Consider the following 24,088-nt stretch of genomic DNA (forward strand, 5'->3'; position numbering starts at 1 on the left):
TATTATGATGACATAATATCTTGCAATTACACCCTCAAATCACCAAAAGTGGTTGGTTCAGACCTCTCCAAAGATGGGTGGCCACACCTTTATAAATACCATTTCGTTTCTCCAAAAACCTAAATTGAATCTTCTTGCAAAATTCTCCAAATTCTCTAAACATTTTCCCCTCAAAATTCTAACTTTGGCATCGGTGGTTCTTCGGCTAAAGCCTCCCCATTCATCGTAGGCGCGTGAGGCTCTTGGCCTTGACCTAAGGTGTTAATTGTTTTTGCAGGTGCATTTTCATCCAAGAACAAGAAGAAAGAAATTTGCATCCACAATACTATTTATATTCAATTTTAAATAAAAAAAACTTACAATGATTTTTAACATCACGATGAACGACTGTGATTTAAGGATCCCTGGAATCCTCACAAAGAGGATTCGGCGAGGATCCTCACTCTAACTTAATTATCTGCCCACTCGGAAATTTGTGAGGAAGCTACAAATACATTAACTTGGTTCAAAATTTTGTGTATTCTGGAGCATCCAGTCATTCAAGCGTTTTAACCATTAAATTTTATTTTTCGTAGTTTATATAAAAATTTAACGATTAAACAAGATCTAAAGAAGCACCTAAGTAAGATTTTAGTCTTAGTTCATAGAACATAAATTAAACAAAACCGATTGTCCTTCCGTTTTTCCTAGCCGATGAGTTGGCTGGATCGAATAGAAACCACGCATATGTTATAGAATTGGGTTTTTATCACAAGTAGTTCCTGAAATTGACTATTACCATCAAGATGGTCCCTGAAATTGAAAATAAATCAATATAGTCCCTGAAAATAGGTGTCATAAATCAATGTAGTATTTCCATCACAATTCTATTAAAAATTCCGTTAAGTGATGATATGGTACATAAATAGGCCCCATAAGATTTACGGGTTTTAATCACAAATAGTCCCTGAAATTGACCTACACCATCAAGATGATCCCTGAAATTGAAAATCGATCAATGTAGTCCTTGAACATAAGTGTTGCAAATCAATATGATCATTCTGCCACAATTTTGTAAAAAAAAAATTGTTATGTGCTTATGTGTGTTTAATAATTAATTAAAAAAAGTCTAAATACCTTTTTGCTCAATGAATTTTTTTTGGCCTTTTAGCCAAAATGGTCCCTGAGATTTGCATAACTCCTTACTTTGGTCCCTGAGATTTGAAATCAATAGAAGTGGTCCCTGAGATTGTCCATCATTAATCATTTTGGTCTTTTCATGAAAAACCTCCATTAAATAAGAATAAAATGACAAAAATACCCTCAATTTTTCGTCAAATCATTTTGGCCTATTGTTTGTTAAATTGAGGATATTTTTGTTATTTTGATCCTTATTTAACATAATTTTTCACGAAATGACCAAAATGATTGATGATGGACAATTTCAGGGACCACTCTTATTGATTTCAAATCTCAGGGACCAAAGTGAGAAGTTATGCAAATCTTAAGGACCATTTTGGCTAAAAAGCCTTTTCTTTTTTCCTTAAAGTAGGGCCTACTCCGAAGAGAGTTCCCTTCCATAAATTCTCAAAGGCATAAGACTTAACCAAGGCTTAAGAGGGGGTTTGGAAATAGTTTTCAACCAACAATAGACACACCTTGGTTATAACAAGGCAGAACTTGCCGTTCTTTTAGTCACTAAACCACCAGAGAAGCATCGAACAAGCTTTCCAAGATTAAGTTTGTGAAGATGTTGATTACCTAAGTGTGCACGGTGATATCCCAAAAGTCGTTGCCAATCGACCAAGCCGTCACCAAAGATAATCTTGATCCAGGTTCAATTTGGTGAAGGGTGTTGAAATCTGTAAAGATGGGTGTATTGAGTTTTTTTTTTAAGAGAATAGATAGTGAAGGAGGTAACAGAGTGTGGACTGGGATGGAGGTGATTGCAAGAGACTTAGTTTTTGGGTTGACAAATTTTTTATTAACCATTAAATTATTAAACCTATTTGTAATTTTTTTTAATTTATTAGACTTGAGTGACCCATTTATGTGTCACAGCAGTAGATAACAAAACTTTTAACACAATTGTGGTGGAAAGACTACATTGATTTGGGACATTTACTTACAGGACTACATTGACCAATTTTCAATTTCAATGTAAGATCTCATATCGCCCAGGGGTGAAGATCCTGCAAGCCTTATATGTATATTCTCATCTCTACTTAGCACGAGGCCTTTTGGGAGCTCACTGGGGTTCCATTGGAACTCCAAAGTTAAGTGAGTTTGGGCTAGAGCAATCCCATGATGGGTGACCCATTGGGAAGTTGCTCGTGAGTTCCCAGAAACAAAACCGTGAGGGCGTGGTCGAGGCCCAAAGCGGACAATATCGTGCTACGGTGGAGTCGAGCCCGGGATGTGGTGGGGGCTCGGGCTGGGATGTGTCAGATTTGGTATCAGAGCCAATCCCTGACCAGAAGTGTGCCGATGAGGACGTCGGGCCCCTAAGGGGGTGGATTGTAAGATCCCACATCGCCTAGGGCTAAAGATCATGTAAGCCTTATATGTATATTCCCATCTCCACCTAGCACGAGGCATTTTGGGAGCTCATTGGCTTCGAGTTCTATCGGAACACCGAAGTTAAGTAAGTTTGGGTTAGAGTAATCCCATGATGGGTGATCCACTGGGAAGTTGCTCGTGAGTTCCCAAAAACAAAACCGTGAGGGCATGGTTGGGGGCCCAAAGCGGACAATAGCGTGCTACGGTGGAGTCGAGCCCGGGACGTGGTGGGGGCTCAGGCCGGGATGTGACATTCAAAGACCATTTTGATGTCACGGGTCAATTTCAAGGACCATTTTGATATCACAGGTCAATTTTAAGGATCATTGGCGAGAAAAAAATGACTTATAGAGCCATTTATGTGTCATATCAACACTTATAGAATTGTGATGGAAATACCATATTGATTTGCAACACCTATTTTTAAGGATCATTGATTAACTTTCAATTTCAAAAACTATCTTAATAATTAGGATCAATTTCAGAGACCAATTGTGATAAAAAACCTATATAATTTGATTAAAAGTATGTACCATCCACATGAGGCCATGTGAAGCTCACCAGCGATGAAGACAAAACTTTTCTTCAAGTAACATGCATGCATGATTATAGCAATCTACTTCGCCCCTTCTACACCGAACAAAGCAATATATAATAATGTTATATTTTTTCGGATACATGCATATACTGAATATAAATCATCGAATCCTTGACTATGTTGATTATTATTTGAATGTGTTCGTTTTATTACAATTTATACTCATAAGTGTTTTTATTAATAACATTTTTCTTAGAAACACCATAAATTTGATTTTTTTTTATTTTTTAAATCAAATATTTTTATCATCTGCATCTCTAGACAACACTAGAAAAATACTCGAATGATCCATAAAATACTAGATTTTCTATTAAAAAGTTATCATAAGCATTTTTAGTTATTTAAAAATTAGTGTAAGTTGAACCCAAGTTTGGCAAAGCAAACGTTACCAAACAAACCATGTTAAACACAATATACACAAAAATAAACATAATATACTTAAATCATGAGTTGTCGTCCCATGCAAATAGATTCTCATATAAATATAGTAGCGAGTACTCTCTCACGCTTCATTTATCACAACTGAATTAAAGAATTTCAGACACAGAGAAACCAGAAGAGAAGAGAGATATAGAGCAAATTTATCTCCAAGAAAACTATGAAAACTCATTTATGCATGCGCAAACAAGATCACCAAACGTCTGTCTCCCATGACTCTCCTCGACCGGTTTCGTGAGGCTGTTTTTCGCTTGATCATGTTGTCGGCAGTCTCTTCCAATAAGACTGCCGGACGCGGTGGCCGAACCAGCCCAGATGTTCAGCGGTATTACTGTCCAAACAACTCTCACCACAGCGAGGCTGTCACGGATTGCATTGACTTTATCAAGAAGTAGGCTTTGCCGGAGGACCAAGACAACCGCAGCTCTTCGGCTAGTGCTACTAGCTTGGTAGAGGGGCACAGCGGATCGAGACGGGATCATCCGGGGCTAGTTATGTGATATATAATTAATATGCTAGTGTTTAATTAATCTCGAATTTGTGAGGGTGTGAGGGTATAGTAATTATTCATGAGTTTGTGCCAATTCATTTTAGGATTCTTTAGATTTAAATCCTTGCAACTCTTACACTCTAGACAAAAACCCATATATATTATAACTTCTAAATAAAACCCAAAATTTAAAGATGATGTCATGTTAGATAAAAGATGTCCATGAATTTGTGTTTATTTACAAAATCATGCCACCAAATCTCTTATACGTTTCTTTTTGCTAGACATTTAATTTGTTTAGTATATTTTTTATATTGTGTGAACTCCTCCAATCCAAAATCTAATTAGATTAAATATATACGGACATATATTCTACATTTATTTATACTAATACCATAAAAAGAAGTAGGTAAATTAATTTTGTTACAAATTTAAAAAGTAGGCACATTAATTTTCATGTAATTATACAGTAGGTAAATTATTTTCATAAAATCAAACAATAATAGATATTGTTTTCAAAAAATTAATTTTCATAGTAGGTAAATTTTTTCATGTACTTATACAATAGGTAAATTATTTCATAAAATAAAACAATAGATATTGTTTTCAAAAAATTAATTTTCATAGTAAGTAAACTATTTTCATGTAATTATACTGTAGGTATAAAATTAAACAATTGATATTGTTTTCATAAAATTAATTTTCATAGTAGGTAAATTATTTTCATAAAATTAAACAATAGATATTGTTGAAAATAAACACTAAATTAGGTATATTCAAATTGAAATTTATTGTAGAAATTTTAAAAAAAAAATCCAAATTAATTCCTCTATCTAGACCCATATTTCATGGCTACAAGGCCTTGCCAAATTCAATGCACGTGATCAATTAAAACAAAATTACAAGAACTTTCCATACTAGCTTAGAAGGGGTATATTAGGGATCCAAAAAATATAAAAACGGACATACAAACTTAATTTGGTAAGTTGCTTAGTTGGATCATAATCATTGGGTTTTATTCGAATAAATATTTTATGATGGGCTAGATGCTAGAAAAAATGAGTTTGGAGGGGGAAAGTTAAATTTTCAGTTCATTTTATATCCCTTTCTTCCATTTAGTTTAATTTCTACAGAGTGTGTGTGTTGAAATAGTTAGAGTCAATTGTAAACTGAAATGCATATTTATAGGGAACTGATCAGTCTTTTCCTCTTCTTCTTCTTGTAATTATCAATTATTTCATTCCCATAATCCTACTAAGTTTCTATTTATTATTATTTTTTTAATAACTAGCTGAACTAATAAAGAAGACCTCTACAAGTGGCCTTCTATCATAGTGGTTGAGATGTGTGTTGTCCTAACACCACAGCATGAGTTCAAACCTTATTGACTCTCTAATCTAATATCTAATATAATAAATCTATCATTTGACAAAAGAATAAATAACAGAAGACCTCTAAGCTGAGTTCGAATCTCCTCTTCATACTTTACATTAATTCAAAATAGAAAGTGCTAGCAACCTTTTCATTTCAATTTTCTCCTCAACTCATGCCATGTGTATTCTACTAGCACGGAAAAACTAAAAATTTAATTATTTTTCTATTGACAAACTAAAATTTAAAATTATAATAACAAAGGAATAAGAATAATGTGATTTTAATATAATTAAGTGGTAGAAACTCGTGGTAAAAAAGAGATCAAAATGTTGAAATGAGAAGGTAAGTGATAGAGTTGTTATCACTTCTAATTTAAAATAGAATATCGTTTATATGAAAAGAATATTCACCAAAAGTAAAGCTATCACAACTCATTATCACATTCACCGTAAAAATATATTATTTTTACATTTATATGAGTTTTTTTTTTTTTTTTGGAAAACAGGATATTATATATCTAGGGCAAGAAGCTAAAAAAGAACAAGTAGGCCTACAAAAAGGCAAGCAACCAGAGACGACACCATAAACAGGTGATGCAAAGAGTTACAAGGATCCCGACTCCGCATCAAATGCAGAACGTCACTCCCTACACTACCCTCCTAACGACCTAGGGTGAACAAGGAAGACCATCATTACAAAACACATGAATCAGGGAAGATGGAGGTCTGTCAAGCCAAACCTAATTGCTCAGTTCCCTACACCGCCTCGACTCCAAAAAGTGTGCAGCCTTATTGGCTGATCTTGGAATCCAAGACCAGTGACAGACATGGAAAGAATCTCCCAATCAAAGACACTGCTGAAGTAGAGGGAAAGCTTCCCACCTGCCTTGCGAGGGCCATTGCCGCAAACCTGAAACTGTGACAGAGGAATCAGATTCAATGACCACAGAATGCCAACCCAATTGATGACCAAATTCACATCCAAATTTAACAGCCACCGCCTCTGCCATAGCCGCACTCCATGCCTTGACTTGATACCTACCAACACCCAAACAAATCTCAACTTCATTACGTGCCACCACCCTCACAAAACCCTATCCGGAAGTTACTTCCCAACTAGCATCTACATTAAGCTTGATAAACCCCCGACTTGGAGGAATCCACGTGACTGGGGTTACCAGAGATTTAGGGGCAGGGGTTGACTGAGTACATGGCAACTGAGTAGCATTCATAAAGGTCCCAAAAGAATTAGAAATTTCGAAAACTACCTTCTCTGGCATAATGGGTTGATGATTGAAAAAGAAATTGCATCGGGTCTTCCAAATCTGCCAACATGTAAAAGCAATATAAGACAGAAAACATTGCTTTTCCATCTTTGATCCAGGAGCCATCTCCAAGCAAGCTGAAAGCCAGGATGCCCAGGTGGTGACATCCGCACGTTGTATCCTCAGACCCAAAGCTCCGCCAAACCACACCAACTCAACCCACAGACAGAGAAGGAGGAGATGCTCAATAGTCTCCTCATGAGTGTTACATATAGGACACAGAGAAGATGGAGCTGATTTTTTTTAAATAATTTGCCATGGTAGCAAAAGCCTTATGAAGTGTCTTCCACATAAAACACTTAATTTTTCATAGCGCAAGCATACTCCACAACTATTTCCAAATAAATGACGAGATAGTGGCCGAAGTAGTGGCCATGAAAGCTCCCTAGGGACAGTTATTAGTCATTGCCCAACGGTAGTCGGAGCAAACCGTATACATGCCATTTTTCGCACAAGGCCATACCAATCTGTCCCAAAGCATAGGAGTACAATGAGGGTTTCTAAAATTGCATCATAATCTCTCTGCGATAGAAAAGGTTGCAAGAAAGTAATATCCCAAGCCCCAATGTCCTCATTAATCAAAGACTCCACCCATAAATTCCGTGTAACTGGCACAATACTCAATGGATCCGGTTTTCCTGATGGGATTGATGGGAGCCAGCAATCATTCCAAACGCGAACATCACGATCATTCATAATTTGCCAGTGAGCACCCTTCAGTAAGATGTCTCTGCCCTCCAATAAACTTGACCAAGCCTAGAAAGCTCGCCCTCCTCTCTTTGCTTCAAGGAAAGAACAATTAGGAAAATATCGAGCTTTTACAACAGTCGCCCACAAAGTATTCGGTTCAGAGATCAATCTCCAACATTGCTTAGCCAGAAGAGCCTCATTAAACTTGGCACAGATTTGAAAACCAAGCTCACCATCAGATTTTGATCTACATAACATCTCTTTGGAGAACCAATGGATTCGGTTTTCACTCCCTTTTTGTCCCCACCAAAATTGGGAAATCAGAGCATCTAATTCGTTACAAAACGTAGTAGGGAATTTGAAGAGATTCATTGAGTACGCCAGGATTGCGTGTGCCACCGCCTTAATCAAAGCCTTCTGTCCTGCTTGAGAGAGCATAGATTGTTTCCACCCCTGGAGTTTCCCCAACAGTCTGCCCTTCGCATAAGCTAATCCACATTTCTTTGACCTACCCCATATGGTAGGGACACCCAGATAGGAACCGGGATCGCCAACTTTCCCAATGCCCAAAATTTATGTCAACTCATTCGATAAGGCCTGAGGAACATTACCTCCGAAGAAAGCACTAGATTTCAATTTATTCACCTATTGTCCCGATGCCAAACAGTAATGATCAATTAATTCGATAAGACTGTTGCAGTTGTCATGTGTAGCCATGAGGAAGATCAAAGTATCATCTACAAAGAACATATGGGAGATAATCGAACCTCTTGCATTCATCTGAACACCTTTAAGCCATTATCTATCACTGGCATGTTGAAGCATAAGGGAAAATACTTCACTAACTAAAAGAAATAAGTATGGTGATAAAGGATATCCTTGTCATAATCCACGCGAGGGAGCAAACTTGGAGCCAGGTTGTCCATTGAGTAGAATAGCAAAGTTGACAGAAGAAATACACCCCAAAATCAAACAGGCCCATTGTGAGTCAAACCCCATTTTCTCCATTACCGCCACCAAGAAGTCCTATTCCCCCCTATCATAGGCCTGTGCATATCCAACTTAATGGCAAGTTCAAATTTATTGGTAGCTTTTCGAAGTTTAAGAAAATGAAACAACTCATGAGCAATACCAATATTGTCTTGAATTTGTTTGCCAGCTACAAAAGCATTTTGAGCTAAGACATTCTTCAATCAAATTGAGACACACCCACCAACAGACCAAAAACTAGTTTTATTCATTAAATAATGTGTTTTACTCATGTTAAATGAAGAGTTCAGCTAAGCCATATAATGGGCAACTTAATTTGGTATCGAATTCACCATCCACGAGATTTGAACCTATGACTTCTCACTTTCAAGTGAAGAAGAATATCATCAGACTGGCAGAGCCTTACTAATTAAATAAATAAGGTTCATATAATCCTTGCCACCTCCTAGTTTTAGCCCAAACGACATTTCGTTAGCTATTCTTTTTGGAGGACAAAGTCGGTGGGTTTTAGACAAAGAAAATAGTATTTATCAAATATAGCCAAATATTAACCTCTAAATTCAAAAATGTCAATTTTTATAAAAAAATTCAAATATATCCAAAATATCATTTATATAGACACAAATACCCTTAATTCATACAAATAACTAGTTGTTGATTAAAAGATTCTTGTGCCATAATCAAGTGGTGCTTTCACTAATTTTTCTAATATGCACACGAAGATTTTCTATTCTATAAACCTTAAAATATGCTTTTTGCACTTTCTAAGGACACAACAAATCTCTCAATTTACTACCACAGTCAATGATAATCTTCAAAACAGAATCCGGACACGAACAACACCCTTAATAATGCAAAGGTGGAAAATTAAATACAAATCACATATAATCCAAAGGAAAATTGAGATAAATAATGTTACAAAAATTGATAGTTCATTCTTCCATAAATATTCAATCGAAGGAAGAAACTACAAAAGCAAAGAGAAAACGTAGACAAGGAAAAGTGCAAAAAATTAACCATATACACTCATCTTCGTTTAAGGATGCACAATTCTTCACCAGTAGTTGATGCCTTCACTAGGTCTCCTCCAATTTTAAGGTTTAGCTGTAAGAACTCTTCATCTAATAAGGTTTTGGTTTTTTAATTTATTAGGTTTAAAGTTTAAAGGTATTTGTGTCTATTTAACTGATATTTTGGATATATTTGAAATTTTTTATAAAAACTGACATTTTTTAAATTAGGGGGCTAATATTTGGTTATATTTGATAAATACTCTAAAGAAAAGGGGCCGGAGGGCTTCACATTGCGGTGGTTGAAGACGCAGGCAGGCGGCGGAGGGCTTCCCTGAAGTCCTCAATTTCCCGATATGTGATAAAACCATCATAATATCAAAAATTCCAAATGGCTGGTGTGAAAAATTTCATATTTTTCGCTCAATTTTGTTGCTAATTAGTGTATAATTACTGATTGTATTTAATTATATTTGGTATGATTTTTGCTGTGAAAAAGGGGATCAGAAAGAAATGACAAGGTCTCTCTGGAGCTGACGGAGGAAATTATTCAAAGCATGGAAGTTGGTTTAGCTTTCAGAGACTATGTAATTCCTTTTACCTCTCTGTTTCTGATTGTTTTATTTAATTTTATCTGTTATTAATCTGAGTAATGGTTTGCATATGTGGGTTCTTCGCACCCAAGTTTGAATCCCCCTTCTGATAGATTTGAGTAGTTTAGAATATCGTTATGTGTTAAAAAGAAATAAAATTTACATCATTGTTTGGGTTTTTATGCACAGAATGGTAGAATTAGTTCATTGGACTTCCACAAGGCGTATAGTTATGTAGTGACTGCTAGTGATGACAAGCCTGTATGATGTCTCCACCGCAACATGCTTGAAGACCATCAACAGTAAAAAGTATCGAGTTGGTTTGGTTTGCTTTACTTCTCATCCGACAACTGTTATATACTCTTCCAAAAATGGGTGGGATGGTATGCTTTGCATTTTACCGCTTTCACCTCAACTTTTGTATTTGGTATTCATGTTTATCATCTATGACGTTTACTTATAATCGGTCAGATACTAATGTGATATTGTGATTGAATCATTCAGAATCCTGGAGGCTTCTCTCGTTGAATGACAATAAGTACTTGCGCTACTTCAAAGGCCATCATGACAGGTTTGGTTTTTAGGCTGGATTGCCGTTTGTTTTCCCCCAGCGGTAGCTTTTAGCGAGCTTATATGTGTAATTGGAAAAATTGGTTTTGTATTTGTTTCTAGGGTATTCTCACTTAGCTTGTGTTCTCGCAAAGACTGCTTCAACTCCGGTTCTCTTGATAGAACTGCACTGCTATGGGATCAACGGGCAGAGAAGTGTCAGGTATTGGATGCAGTTTCGTACATTTAATTTAGTTCTTCAAATGGTTTATAATATGTACCCGTATTTTAGGGTCTTTTATGCGTTCAAGGAAGGCCTGCCACAGCTTATGATGATCAAGGGTTAGTTTTTGCAATTGCCTTTGGTGGATACATAAGAATGCTTGATGCCTGAATGTACGAAAAGGTTAGTTGCTTACATATGAAAATTCAGAAGTTTGCAGTTACGTAGACTTAAGCATGGCTGATTTGATTGCCTAACCTGTTTTATCTTGTTAGGGTCCTTTTGATATCTTTTCTGTTGGGGGAGATATGTCGGATGCAAATGTTGTCAAGTTCAGTAACCATGGGAGACTTGTGCTTTCAACAACCACAGGTGGACATATTCATGTCCTTGATTCATTCCGTGGAACACTAGTAAGTTCTCAACAACTCATTATTAATGTAAACAAATAGATAGACTCTGCACGGCACGGTTTATTCTTTCTAATATGGCTTCTCTATCATTATTGTTTAGTTATCCACGTACAATGTTAAGCGAGTCTCCAGCAATTCAACATTAGAGGCTTCTTTTAGCCCCGAGGGGATGTTTGTCATGTCAGGTATGCACGTCTCCTATTTCATTTTTTATGTCATGTGAGTAAGCTCTGGGATATCAATCATCTTCTTGGTTGCGCAGCTTTAATGACATTCATCTTTTCTTGCATAGTTTCTTGAGGGCTGCCGTCTCATTTTCGTACTGAGTTTCTTAAAGGCTGTCGTTTCATTTTCATGCATATCTTTTATTAATTAGACTTCCCAGAAAATGCTTTCCCTAGCATTCCCCATAAACCTATCCATGACAAAAATAACCTGTATGATCACCAGATTGATGGTTTCTAAACTTTTGGCAGGTTCAGGTGATTGTAGTGTCTATGCTTGGAGTGTTCGGTGCGGGAAAGAAGCAAGACAAATAATATTCTTTTTTCAATGTGTGTGCACCTTACACTTCTAACCGGTGCAACTTATGTTTGTAACCTATCCAGGTCACAAGCTGGAAGAGCACCGAAAATGAACCTCCAGTTATCAAATGGGCTCCCGGAAACCTCATGTTTGCAACTGGATCGTCCGAACTATCATTTTGGATTCCAGATTTGTCTAAATTGGGATCTTACGTTGGAAGAAAGTAGAAATTTCCGGTTATCTCACCGCAAATTTCTAGCACAAAGCAGCTCAAAGATTCCATTGAACCGTCAATTTGTTAGTGAAACTTGAAGTTACCGCAGGAGTTCCATCAAACTGTTGTCGTATATCGTCCTTTCCTCCAGGACCCCAGTCACAGAAAAAAACAATTGTACTTCATATTATGAGTCATTCTTTTTAACCCCTACAAAATAGATTCTGAAAGGGTTTGTAGATGCTCTGCAAGTAATGTCCTGGTAGTATTACCTTGCATTTGTAAAGTCACTGTCAGGGACCTGAATGTAAATTTTGCAGAATTATCACTTCCAATTTTGTGATAGTATGAGTATATATATGCTTCTTTCTTTCTTCCCCGACTGTAAATTGTTTTATGGAGATGAAGTGTCAGATCAGAGGTGGAGGCCACACTCACACTCATGACAAAAGAGGTGTTTCGCTTATGTTGGATAACCAGATGAAACCAAAATTCAGGGGAATTGTGGACGACGTCAGTCATCCCACGCGTGAGTTATTGCAAGTTGTTGATCGGGAGAAAACTTACATACACGACAATGTTATTATGATGATATCTCAAATCAATCGTATTGTCATGCATTTTAATTTTCTCGCATGGCATGGCAATTTGTGATTGGATTAGAGATACTGCTACAATGAAATCTTCATTTTTACTTTTTCACTTAACAATGCCTGATTAGTTTGGAGTATTGCAACGTAAGAATCTTTGTGACATGGAAGTTCTTCGGTTTGGGTTCGGACTGCAGTATAGGGTTACACTATGCAGATGTGGGGACTAATAAGTAGCAACCGTTGGTTTGTGTGCATTTTACAGCCATGAATTTTGGACCTTGTTCCACTTTGAGCGATGAATTTTTAGTTTGGTCCTTCAGAGTTAAGACCCTCTAAATATTCTATCACAATATTCCGTTAATTACATACCGTGCAAGCAATATAACTGATCAACTTTGAGGGTCATATACATCAATAAAATGTTACATTCACAAGGATAACTACAACTTGTTATTCTGATATTTGAGTTATGAGAACAAAGTTAAGATAAATGAAAACAATCCTCAATTTGACAGAATAATCGATAGATCTAAACAACGAGTGGAACACTGACACAAATTGAAAGTTCGGGGGATTCAAAACCAAAGTAAAAGTTCATAGAGCAAAATGAAGCAAAGACTATAATTCAGAGAACATTGCTAAAATATTCATGAAAAGTCAAGTTGAATTAAAATGCAAATTAAGAGGCTAATTAAGGAGTTATCCCTTCAAAGAGAAGAGGAGGAAGATAAAACAAAAACCATGTGGGGAGGCATATGTGAGGACCAATTAATAGGTAAAAATCTTGAGCTCAACAATTCTGATAAAAATGGAAACCAAACCAACTTGGAAAATATGGATTTGAAACACTTTACATGAAACTGGCCAAAAAGCATGATGTATGTCATGCCTCATTTTGCTAGTTAGGGACATTACGTACTTGAAGTCACAGAAAGCTTTAAAGATTTTCTTCGATCCACAACTAAATCTTTTCTCTGTAATAATATATAAATATAAATATATATATATATATATATATATATATATATATATATATATATATCAACCAAGGAAGAACAAGAAGCATTGTCTGTAGTTACCTGATTGAGGCCGTACCCGAGTCGTATTATCCTCTTCTTAAAGGCTTGCATGCCCTAAACGACATTAGGGTTTCTCCTAAGCTATAAAGTTTGAACGTTTGTCAAACCAGAAAAAGGAATGCCATCCCACCCAAAATCTTGGTGATGGGGACCCCTTTTATGGAGGTGCCCACAAGGTGCTCTACCAGACGCAAGAAAACTGAACCCCAAAATTATGAATGTACATAGACTGATAGAGTGAATATGTTTCGGTTGGTGAATGTCTTTGAGAATGTGTGTCATCATGTGACTCATTTTCTTGTTTATTTACACCCGCATTTTATCTTTGTGCTTTGTTTTAACTCATTTCACACCCATTTGGTGGTGTTGTCTTTGGCTTATCCAAAGTTGTTCACTTGCAGTTAAATAACTAGACTGCAATAAAGGGTTCGTAACTCAGATAACTAAGAGCATTTATTCTTACAATTGATGCACTTTGTATATTAACAAAATATTGGACTATGGTATGCTAGCTGTATGGACATATACAAAGGTGTGAAATCAAATGATTATGATATCCAAATTCAGATCGACCGTCTTTGGCTCTTTACATGTAAGAAGTCATTCATTCTTGCATGCAAATCATTATCTGACACGTATCCAAACATAACTCATATTGAAATTACAAAACTAAAAGTTTACTTACGTAGTTGTGTCCTAATTGTCCTATTAATTAACTTATGAATGAAAGTGTCTTATGTTAAACTTTAAATAATGATTAAGTTTTTTTTTTTTGGAGTTAGTCTAAATGGTGATAGCCGGTGTATATTGATTTATGATTATATTTAGGTGCAGAAATTGATTCTTTTCAATATAACCGCAAAAGCACTAATCAATAGGTCATATGAAGAGGCATCTGGTAGGCTTTGTGAACTCACTTTTAGAACAAGTGCAGGGGGATGAAACGTTGGTCCAAACAATAAGATATGGCGACTAATTAAGTATTAAAACTTCTTTATTTTTTTAATTCTACTCTGCAAGAAGCCTAGAACCATGCAAGGTCCATGATAAAATTTGAGATTCACTCCATATTTTTGTGTTTGGAATTTGCGGATTTAATCATTTAATCTCATTAGCTCATTTTACTAGTCTACTTCACAAGAATCCAAAAACTTGATCAGTCCAGATCTCTTTTTCTCTCTCTTGAATGAGGGAAATGTCTTGGTTTAAGACTTCAAACACAAAGATCCGGAATGAATCTCATTTCCCATAATAAGACCAAATATGAACAAATATTACATTGTTGCATTTATTGGATCAACACTTAAACATTCTGTCGTGATTGGATTTATTTTAAAGTCAAATATGAACAAATAATTTGCAACTTATGTATACCAAAAACAAGAAGAAGAAGAATATTTTGGAATTTCCCAAGACCAAGAGGGTTCAAACTTCAAAATATATACTCCTCCCACTACCACTAGCTCCCGCCTCCACTTTATGAAAACGGCCGCATATACAAACACATTCACACACACCTTCATCTTTTTTGCCCTAACAGCATGTCTTTCTATATTACGTTTTTCTCCACGCTCCCATTTCATATCATTGGCAAATCTTTTCGACATTACACGCACATGACACATGTGTATACACAACAAACCCTTAACGTAAAGCACTGTAGTTTACCCTCAAGTTCAAGGGCCCCAGCTTAAATTTCTGTCGAGATATTACGTCACACTTAGCAGTGCAGGCCTTTCAGATTGAAATCTCCATCTACCATCATCTTCTTCGTGATCTTCTACTGATGAAGTTTTAATTAACTGGTAAGTGCTTGAAAATGACTAGGTCATTTATACATTATTTAATTCGGTGAAGGTGACTGCATACCATTCTCAGTAAAGCTTGGACCATTGGATCATGTTCTTGCTGACGATGAAGATTGAACAATATAAACTGACAAATTGCCTAATTAATGATGACTTATATAAAATGGATTCACTATTACCTTTACATCTTAGACCATTAATACGAGATCATGTATAAGACTTTTTACATGACTTTATTAATGGCCTAGAGAGTTACAATGACCATGAACCCGGTTCCATGAAAATCCTTCTGTTACCTTTTTTTTTTTCCTTTCTGTCAAATGAATGATTTTCTTAGCTTAGATGTTAGATTAACTTCCAACAAGATTCAAACTCACAGTGCAAAAACTCAACTTTTTTTCCACCACTTGCAAAGTCTTTCTCCTACTTAACATCTCTCTATATTATGAATGAATCATGGAATTATTATTATTATTATTATTATTATTATTATTATTATTATTATTACTACTACTGATTCCATGCATCTTGATTAGCAAATAATTATCATGGAATATTCACGGGAAAGGGACAACTAAAAGTTAAAAGTAAGCTAATAAATCAGGAGATTAAGTTCTTTGCATGACACGTGTCAAAACCCAACAACTTTTGACGTAATTAAATAGCTAAAGCCAACAAAGCCTTAAAATATGTAGGAGTTAATCATATATAAGATAGTAGGGTAGTAGCCATACTGATCACAATTACAAGCTGATCATAGATTAAGATATTATAGCAGCTAGCTTGCTAGAAGTAATTAGAATTAGAGACATGGAGGAATATTATTATTACATATAATTAACATGATCCGAAGCAATCAGGGGTCATGTGGCTGTAGGAATTGAGGCTAAGCTCAAGGGAAGTGCGAGACCCACCATCGTTGCCGCCGTCGGAGCGGTACCAGCCGGAGTAGTAGCCTTCCATGGAGGAGGACTTGATGTTGCCAAAACCATGGATGTCTTCACCATGCATGGGGAAAAGAGGGAGAGTCTCAATCTCTGGTGAAGCTTGCTGATTGTAATATTCTTCTTCCGTCATGTTTTCTTGATCACCAAACACTTGTTTTGATGGTGATTTCTTGTCAAAGATGGTGTAGGGTGAGGAATATGGATCGACACCAACCCATCCAGGGTTGTGATTAAAATTATTATAATTAGATCCACCAACATGACCGGTGCTAGTACTTCCTCCAGATGATAGTGAGCAGTCCTGCAATTAACCCAAAAAGTAAAAATAAAATGTAAATTTTCTTACTAACAAATGATATAATCATCTAAACTGTGGGAGGGATCTTGAGTGCAGAGGGGGAGAGTACACTGTTCTAACCAAATTGGCTAAACGGGTTTGCAAATATACATTTTCAACTGTTGTTATCATTTTAGTACCAGGAGTGGAATAGAATATGTACTGTTTTATTGGGGTCCAACTAGTTTGGCTTAACATGAGAAATGGGGAAATTTATTTCTAGTGCTTAAAGGAAACAAGGGGCCAGAGGTTTTCTTCCTTAATATAGGAAGTTTCAAATCACTCTATGATGTTTTGTGTTGTAGATAAATTGATGATTAAACTTGCACTACTGTGCTCACTTGGGTGCAAGTATTTTCATTTCTTCTTGCATTAATTCATTATTGTGTATGAATATAAATATATATATATATATATATATATTTTTACAAATATAAACTTACCCTGAAGCTCTTCTCCATGGCCATGGATCCATACCCATAGTTTCCCATCTGTGCCCCAGCAGAAACATTCACACCAACTGAAGAAGAAGATGCAGAAGAAAACCCTACATATAAAATAAACCAAATAGTAAAAACTAAAAAAAAGTAGGAAAATTTAATAATTTAGTTAGTGAAAAAGTCAGTCTCTAATTATCTAATTAATTAACTAATTACCAGCTGGTGAACCAGAAATGTTGGAATACTTGCTGTGGTGATTAATGGGTAGTTGTTCATAAGCAGCAGCAGCAGTTGCATTAATATCAATCCCAAACCCTGATGATCTTTGCCTGATATTATCGGCTTGCGGTGGTACAGCTGGCATTGGTGGTGCTGCGTGATTATCAGGAGCAGAAGAAGAAGTGAATCTTTTCTTCTGCCTCTCACGAGCTTTGTGGTTCTGAAACCAATAGAAAACGTTCTTGCCTTCGATCTTGCCGTACTGTCGCAGTTTAGCAGAGATCCTGTGAATCTGCTCAGCGCTGGGTGATCGAATGCCATTGTTGTAGTATAGGTCTTTCAAGATTTTTATCTGATCAGTGGTGGGTGTCCACCGCGTACTGCTTTGCCTGCACATGACTCCGCCCCCCTGCCTGTTGCCGCCATCTAGTAGTTCATTTGGGTTTTGTTGAGGGTCCATTGAGAGATTCTTTTGATTACGAGCGAAATTTCTACTCTAAATTATCCTAAGGTATGAGAGGAGGGTTTGAACTCGAGAGACGGTGTGATAGAGAGGAAGGACATTACAAAAGGAGGCAAACAAGTTGGAGTGATGAGGAAGAGAGGATGAGGGAATGAGAGAGAAGGTAGGTGAGATAGAGAGAGAGGAAGTACATAAAATTGAAAATAATGTTGGGATTGGGGATCAAAGGATTATAATTAAGAGGGGGAAGGGGGAGGTGAGGAGGGGCTCATGGAGAGATGAAGGGAGGAAATCAGAGAAATATCTGAGAGAGAAAGACTGAAGTTGACAGAGGGAGAGTAGAGAGTGAAAGGGGTTCATGGAAAAGGGAAGGGACAAAAGAGGGATTGGAAAGGGAGGGCATCAGTGGCATAAAAATTACTTGGTTGAAAAGGCATGACCAAGAGGTATACATGAAATTATTATTTTTGATGCACTTTTTGAGAGAGAGAGAGAGAGAGAATAATATAATATGTTATGATGATGCAGTGATATAATGGATTGGAAAGAAAGAAAGAAAAGAGGGTTCTGAATGAATGAATGAACGGCCGGCCATAAAAATGATGGAGTGAGTGATTTAGAGGTTCTTCTTTCAATGGGGAGATCAATATATTTCAGTTCTATTTTATTATCTTTAGGCGAAGAGAGCCAGCTAGCCCCAGAACCACAAAGATACTCCTGTACTTAGCTAGGGTTGTCATGGGCAAAACTGTAAATTGAACTTGATGAAGTACTTCTCTCTGTGCCTTACATATAGGTTCCAAACTGTACTTTGAGACCCATTAGGGTTTCTATTCTTTGGTTCTTTTACCCCACTTTTAAGCTCTCATATCTTCTCTAGGAATTCCAACCTACAGTAGTTTGTAGTAATGCTAGAGCTTAGGCTTGGTGCAAATCTACTGTGACCTATATATGTACATGTCCTGGGCCGAGATTATATAGGTGGATATATTATATGCAGCCTTGAAGAATAACTGGAGAAGTAGCTAGCCCAAATACAACATGGTAATCAATGCAATTTACTCACAGCTCCTAGCTAGCTAGCCTCTTATTGTTCATTTTCGGGCTGGTTTGGTATTGTTGTGCTTTGAAAAAAACTGTTTCTGATATGCTGTGAGAATAAACTCATTTTTGCTGCTTCACGTTTTCAACTTTCGTAGTGTTCGTTATTGTTAAGGTAACATATGCATGTACTGCAATTTATACTTTTGATTGAAACTAATGTTTTTACCCTTATGAAAGATTAAGATCAATTATATGATCACAATGCTATTGGTGAAAGAGTAGTTATATATGATCAACAATAGAATTTTATATGTTCTTTGAAGGATCATGACTAGTTTTGCACATTAGGATAATGGGTCATTTGTTAACAAACCGTTTAGCAATAACTTTTTTACAAGAAACGATGGAGGGATTTAGTTGACAAAAAATCAAACAATACAAGAGGGTGCCATAACGGGTACATATTCTTTACTGACCAATTCCTTAATTTAGAGAGCGCAACCAACAAATGAAATAAACCACTACACGGCTTCTACAAACACGAAGAGAAAACAGTAAAAATATAATGCAAAGACAGTAGGCACAACAGATGTGACATCGAATGCCAACCCCTGTTGAGCAATGTATGTTAGAGAATGCTCAACCCGAACCTGAAACGCTCGTAAAAGCATTGTTAACGGGTGAACCGTTGACGAAAACTTGATTTTAAAACTAATCTATGATTTTGACTTATACTTTTTAAGAACAAAACAAAGTATCACAATAATACTTCACAGTACATAATACATCCCAATAGATTCTTCAAATAAGAAGTCCAATGCAAGAAATACATAAATACATCTTGAACATGCATGTCATTACAAGAAAATTTTAAAAACAAGTCCGAGGCTAAAAATAATGTTAGCATCGTCTTTCAAAAACCAAAGCATTCTTTGATTATCCCTTCAATGTATCTTTAGTTGTGTGGAGCATGAAAAAGGAAGAGGGGGTCTGAATCATCATCTAGATTTAAATTTAGTTAATTGCCTATGAAATTACTATAAAAGAATTTTTCACAAACCCCAGATTTTTATTAGGGGTGTGCGAAATACCATCAAAACTAAAAATGTTGTTAATTTAACATATATATTAATCTTCTTTTAGAAATATTATCAAAATTCATCATGTGTTGCGTACGCGAGCACTTTTCCATGTGTTTTTCACCACTCAACAATGACGCACCAGATTACTTAGAGTAAGAATTTTTTGTTAGTTTTGACCTGAACCCAACTGTTATCTTAGCTCTTGTACTGAGTGGGTACAACTGTTATCAACCCGAACCGATACGCTTCAACTAAACAACGCAATTTTTTGTGCGAATTCGTGTCTTGTTAACTGTTCAGGTACAATCTTGCTATTTCTATGGATAATTGAAGATGTGCCTGGTTATGCAAAATTTAACTTATTTTTTAAAAGCATAAACCCTAGAATGAAAATTATGTACATATCACTAACCTGCTGTTTGCAATTTTTTTTTTTGCGGTTGCACAGTTTGCAGTATTTTGCTCACTCTGATCATTTGGTCTAGTAAGGAAAAATGATCTACTTGGATGAGATCCTAATTCGTTGCATATACTTTTGGTGACGAAAACAAGGTATAGGGGGCGACACAATATTTGGGGGCCTCTTGTAGTGCCTATTGTTGGAAAATGACATGTGACTGAGTTCAAATCTCATGAAGCACAATCAAATAAAACAAACTTAGTAATGTTGTAGAAAACACGATAAGTAAAAAATTATACTTCATAGCTCTAACATAATAACTTATTGAACAAAATTAACCAACTAGAATTTAATCATGCAAACCCTAAAAACGTTACTGTTATAAACATACCTTAACTATGAAAGAAACCTTATTAATTAAAAGAGTGTTGCACAAGCACAAGTGTAGGAAGTGATGATCCTATTTCTGTACAGAGATGGAGGGAGAGATATGAGATGCGGATGATAGAGCAAATATCAAGGAGTAAAGTGCAAAAGAACGAAAGAATTCAGTGGTGTCATCATGTCTGTATAGTCCTTTATGCTACGGAGCACGCGTTTCAAAATAAATGCCAAAGCATTAAGTATGGTGTGTGTCATGGTTTCTGGAGCTCTCTCATGCATGCATGCATGTCTCAGTCTCTAGGATCATCATCAAAAGCTTCATCATTCTTTGCCACTGCCGCTTTGTTTCTACCATCCTCTCTCTATAATTCTCACATGCACACGCAATGTACCACACTCTATACGATATGAACCCTAACCCCAACTGGGTCTTATATCCTAATACATAATTCATATCAACATTCCTCGTTAATCCCATGCATCTTTGCTTTGCAAATAAGAGACTAACCCTAATCCCATAAACCTCAACTGCGTTTTATGTGAATTAATAGCCTAATTCAGTAGACTTATAACCCTAGCTAATGCCATAAACCTTAAACATGTACCCTACCCACCCTCACCAACCCTAGTGGCTTTCATTAACATTCTTGTCTGAGCTAGCAAGAACTTGTGCGTGTTAATAGTCACCTTGGCAGAGATCGAGCCCTAAATCTATATATTGCTAACTTATGGGAACTTGTATTGATATTAACACGACTATGAGATCATTAAAGACCAACAGAAAATTAAGGAGACAGTTGCATCTCTCTCTTTTTTCATTGGATAACTATTGTAATCTTGTCATTCATTCTCATTTTATTAGAAAGTTTTCAATACTTTACAACCCAACAAGAAGAAACTCTACATCTTTCTCCTTTCTAAACTTTTGGCCAAATGGGCAAATGGAAGCATTAGTTTTACACTTAACTTGTACGTCTTTATAGTTATATTGATAGAAATCGAACCCTTAATCTATCACATTGGTAACCTATGAGAGCTTGTATTGATGTTAGTACTGCATCTCCTTTTTTCCTTGGTTCACTAGTTTGAACTTGTTCAAGCTAATCGTATGTTATTTAAGAAGTCCAACACTTTACAAACCAACAAGAAGCAAGTTTACATATTTTATCCTTTTACACACAACTTTTCTTTTTTGATGAATTTTACACAATATTTTGGCCAAATTGAAGCATTCTTTCTTGAATTCAACCAGTCCCAGTCCCTTTCTCAGTAATCCTTACTGACGTTGTACATGCCTATCTCTCTTCCTCCTCCGTCTCTCTCACATTTCAATTTTTACAGATTGCATAATATGTTTGATTTTGACAGTACTATCATCATGAGATTTCCTTTCCTTATCATGCATTTACATGGAGGGTTTAGGACTCTGAGCCTCTCTCTCTTTCTCTCTCTCTCCAATTAGCCGAAGCCAATAGGAGGAGGAGATAGTCAGTCTTGCAATTCTTTGATGATCAACTTTTAGACTTGATTTACCAGTGAAGTTGTATATCTGTCCCCCTTGTTATCCAAAATTCTGAACTGCTTACCTAATAATTGACTGGCCTTAGTGTGCTGTGCATAGCCGCTGTGAGTACACTCCCTTTTCTTTCGGGTAATCATCTTCGGATGTCATTTTCTTCCCATATCTCTCTCAAGATACATCTCAATAATATCACCCCAGATCTCTCTCTCTCTCTCTCTCTCTCTAGACTGCTATAGTAAGTAGTCTCATTCTCTTTTTTATTCCTTTTTTTAAGTCTAAGACAAAGACTTGCAACTACAGTTCTAGACTAAACCCTAGCCACAAGTTTCTCTCTTAATTCATATTCTTGTCCTTGAAGTATTCATTCATAATAAGGATCCATATATATACCAAAATTATATTGTACTCCGGTCTAAGTATCTGATGAATGGAGATTTAGATGTATAATTAATAATCCAACAGTCAAGATTCAAACAAATATAGATATTTGTAGATGTATACACCGATGCATGTACACTACAAAATCATATACAAATAAGTGCAATAGTGCATTTCATTTTAAATACTTTTTTTTATTTATTTTTTTACTATGTTGAATATATGCAAGCCAAGAGACTTGCTTAGAATAGTTAGAATCTCTCACTTATTATATGAATGCTATTTGCGTAGTAGCTGCCTGGCTAGGTACACAGGCTGCTACTGCATGCTAGAGCTTCTGAAGTTTGATGGCAGCTTAGCGCAGTTTACCTTTTCATGTGGTTTAATATGCTTTGTTTCTACAGAACACTAGGGTAGTAGGTATGGGACCATGAAAGCTAGAGTGGACCCCACGCATATATATATATATAATCGATTTGGCATGTAAATTGAGTATTTGTGGTTTTATTGGACCACAGCATCAGACACTGTTACGTTCAAACCTCTCTGTGTTGAGGCGATTTCAATTTTCTTTTTTTTATTAAGAAATAAATATACGGTGGTAGTATCCCCATATTTATTTCTTTTTTAATTCATTCAATCTAATTGAAAATTAAGATAAATGTGTGAAAAATAAATGAAGTATGTGGATAATACATCCTTTAATATAATGAGGTCTTGTGGTTTGACTAACTCTAAATGGCAGGAGGAGGACCAGAAATTTCAAAGTTTGAACTTGAGTCCCGGTTGATCGAGAAAAAACGAAAGAGTAGAATTAATGCCATACAGATTTTGTGGGGTAAATGTGTTAGATCTAACCCAACATACAATCAAATCATATCATATCATATGTATGTACTATTAATGTATACAATCCTCAAATATATAAGGTTGAATATACACCTCGAGCCATATTATGGTAGGATGAAAAGCTACATAAATCCCACGATTAGTGAAATTTTACTTTGTTGGAGGACCTCATGACTTAAAATTACATTGATGACATTTGTTAATAAATTAAAAAAAAAAAAAACATCTATGCATAGAATGTTTGGAAACAACTATAACGCTATATATATATATATATTTTTTTTTTTTGGGGTCAAATTTTGTTAACTTAGATGTTAAATTAGTCACTGATGAAATTTGAACTCATTACGTCATGCAAAACTCAACACATTTTCACTACTGTGATAAAAAACTATTTGTATAAGGCGATAGTACTTGAGTAGTAATATAAACACCAATTTTTATGATAGTAAATGCAGTGTTTTACGTGATTAATATTATAAAAGATAGTACATGCGTGTATTGGAAGTTAAAAAGAATGAAAAAGAAGCAGGGTATGTAAAATGGGAGGTTGATTGTCTACCCTCTCATATTT

General features: G+C 35.9%; 1 protein-coding gene and 1 pseudogene across 1 annotated transcript; one reads left to right on the plus strand and one right to left on the minus strand.

The window, feature by feature from the left end:
• The first annotated feature begins 3,786 nt into the window (after positions 1 to 3,786).
• On the plus strand, positions 3,787 to 12,262 carry LOC137711624 (protein ANTHESIS POMOTING FACTOR 1-like; annotated as a pseudogene).
• A 4,024-nt stretch (positions 12,263 to 16,286) lies between these two features.
• On the minus strand, positions 16,287 to 17,852 carry LOC137711720 (protein WUSCHEL-like). The gene is made up of 3 exons (XM_068451004.1): positions 17,390 to 17,852; positions 17,177 to 17,280; positions 16,287 to 16,697 (listed from the first exon to the last, which is right to left on the minus strand). Exons 1-3 carry the CDS (start codon positions 17,850 to 17,852, stop codon positions 16,287 to 16,289), a joined length of 978 nt encoding a protein of 325 aa, XP_068307105.1.
• Between the last annotated feature and the right edge of the window lie 6,236 nt (positions 17,853 to 24,088).

This window comes from Pyrus communis, chromosome 1, assembly GCF_963583255.1.
Source record: "Pyrus communis chromosome 1, drPyrComm1.1, whole genome shotgun sequence".
Classification (NCBI taxonomy): Eukaryota; Viridiplantae; Streptophyta; class Magnoliopsida; order Rosales; family Rosaceae; genus Pyrus; species Pyrus communis.

Bases quoted from the DNA above. Each gene is read 5' to 3' on its own strand.
- LOC137711720 (XM_068451004.1), bottom strand. From the start codon at position 17,852: ATGGACCCTCAACAAAACCCAAATGAACTACTAGATGGCGGCAACAGG. The intron at 17,281-17,389 runs GTAATTAGTTAA...TTTTATATGTAG, and splicing joins CATTTCTGGTTCACCAGCTG to GGTTTTCTTCTGCATCTTCT. The intron at 16,698-17,176 runs GTAAGTTTATAT...GGTTAATTGCAG, and splicing joins CCATGGAGAAGAGCTTCAGG to GACTGCTCACTATCATCTGG.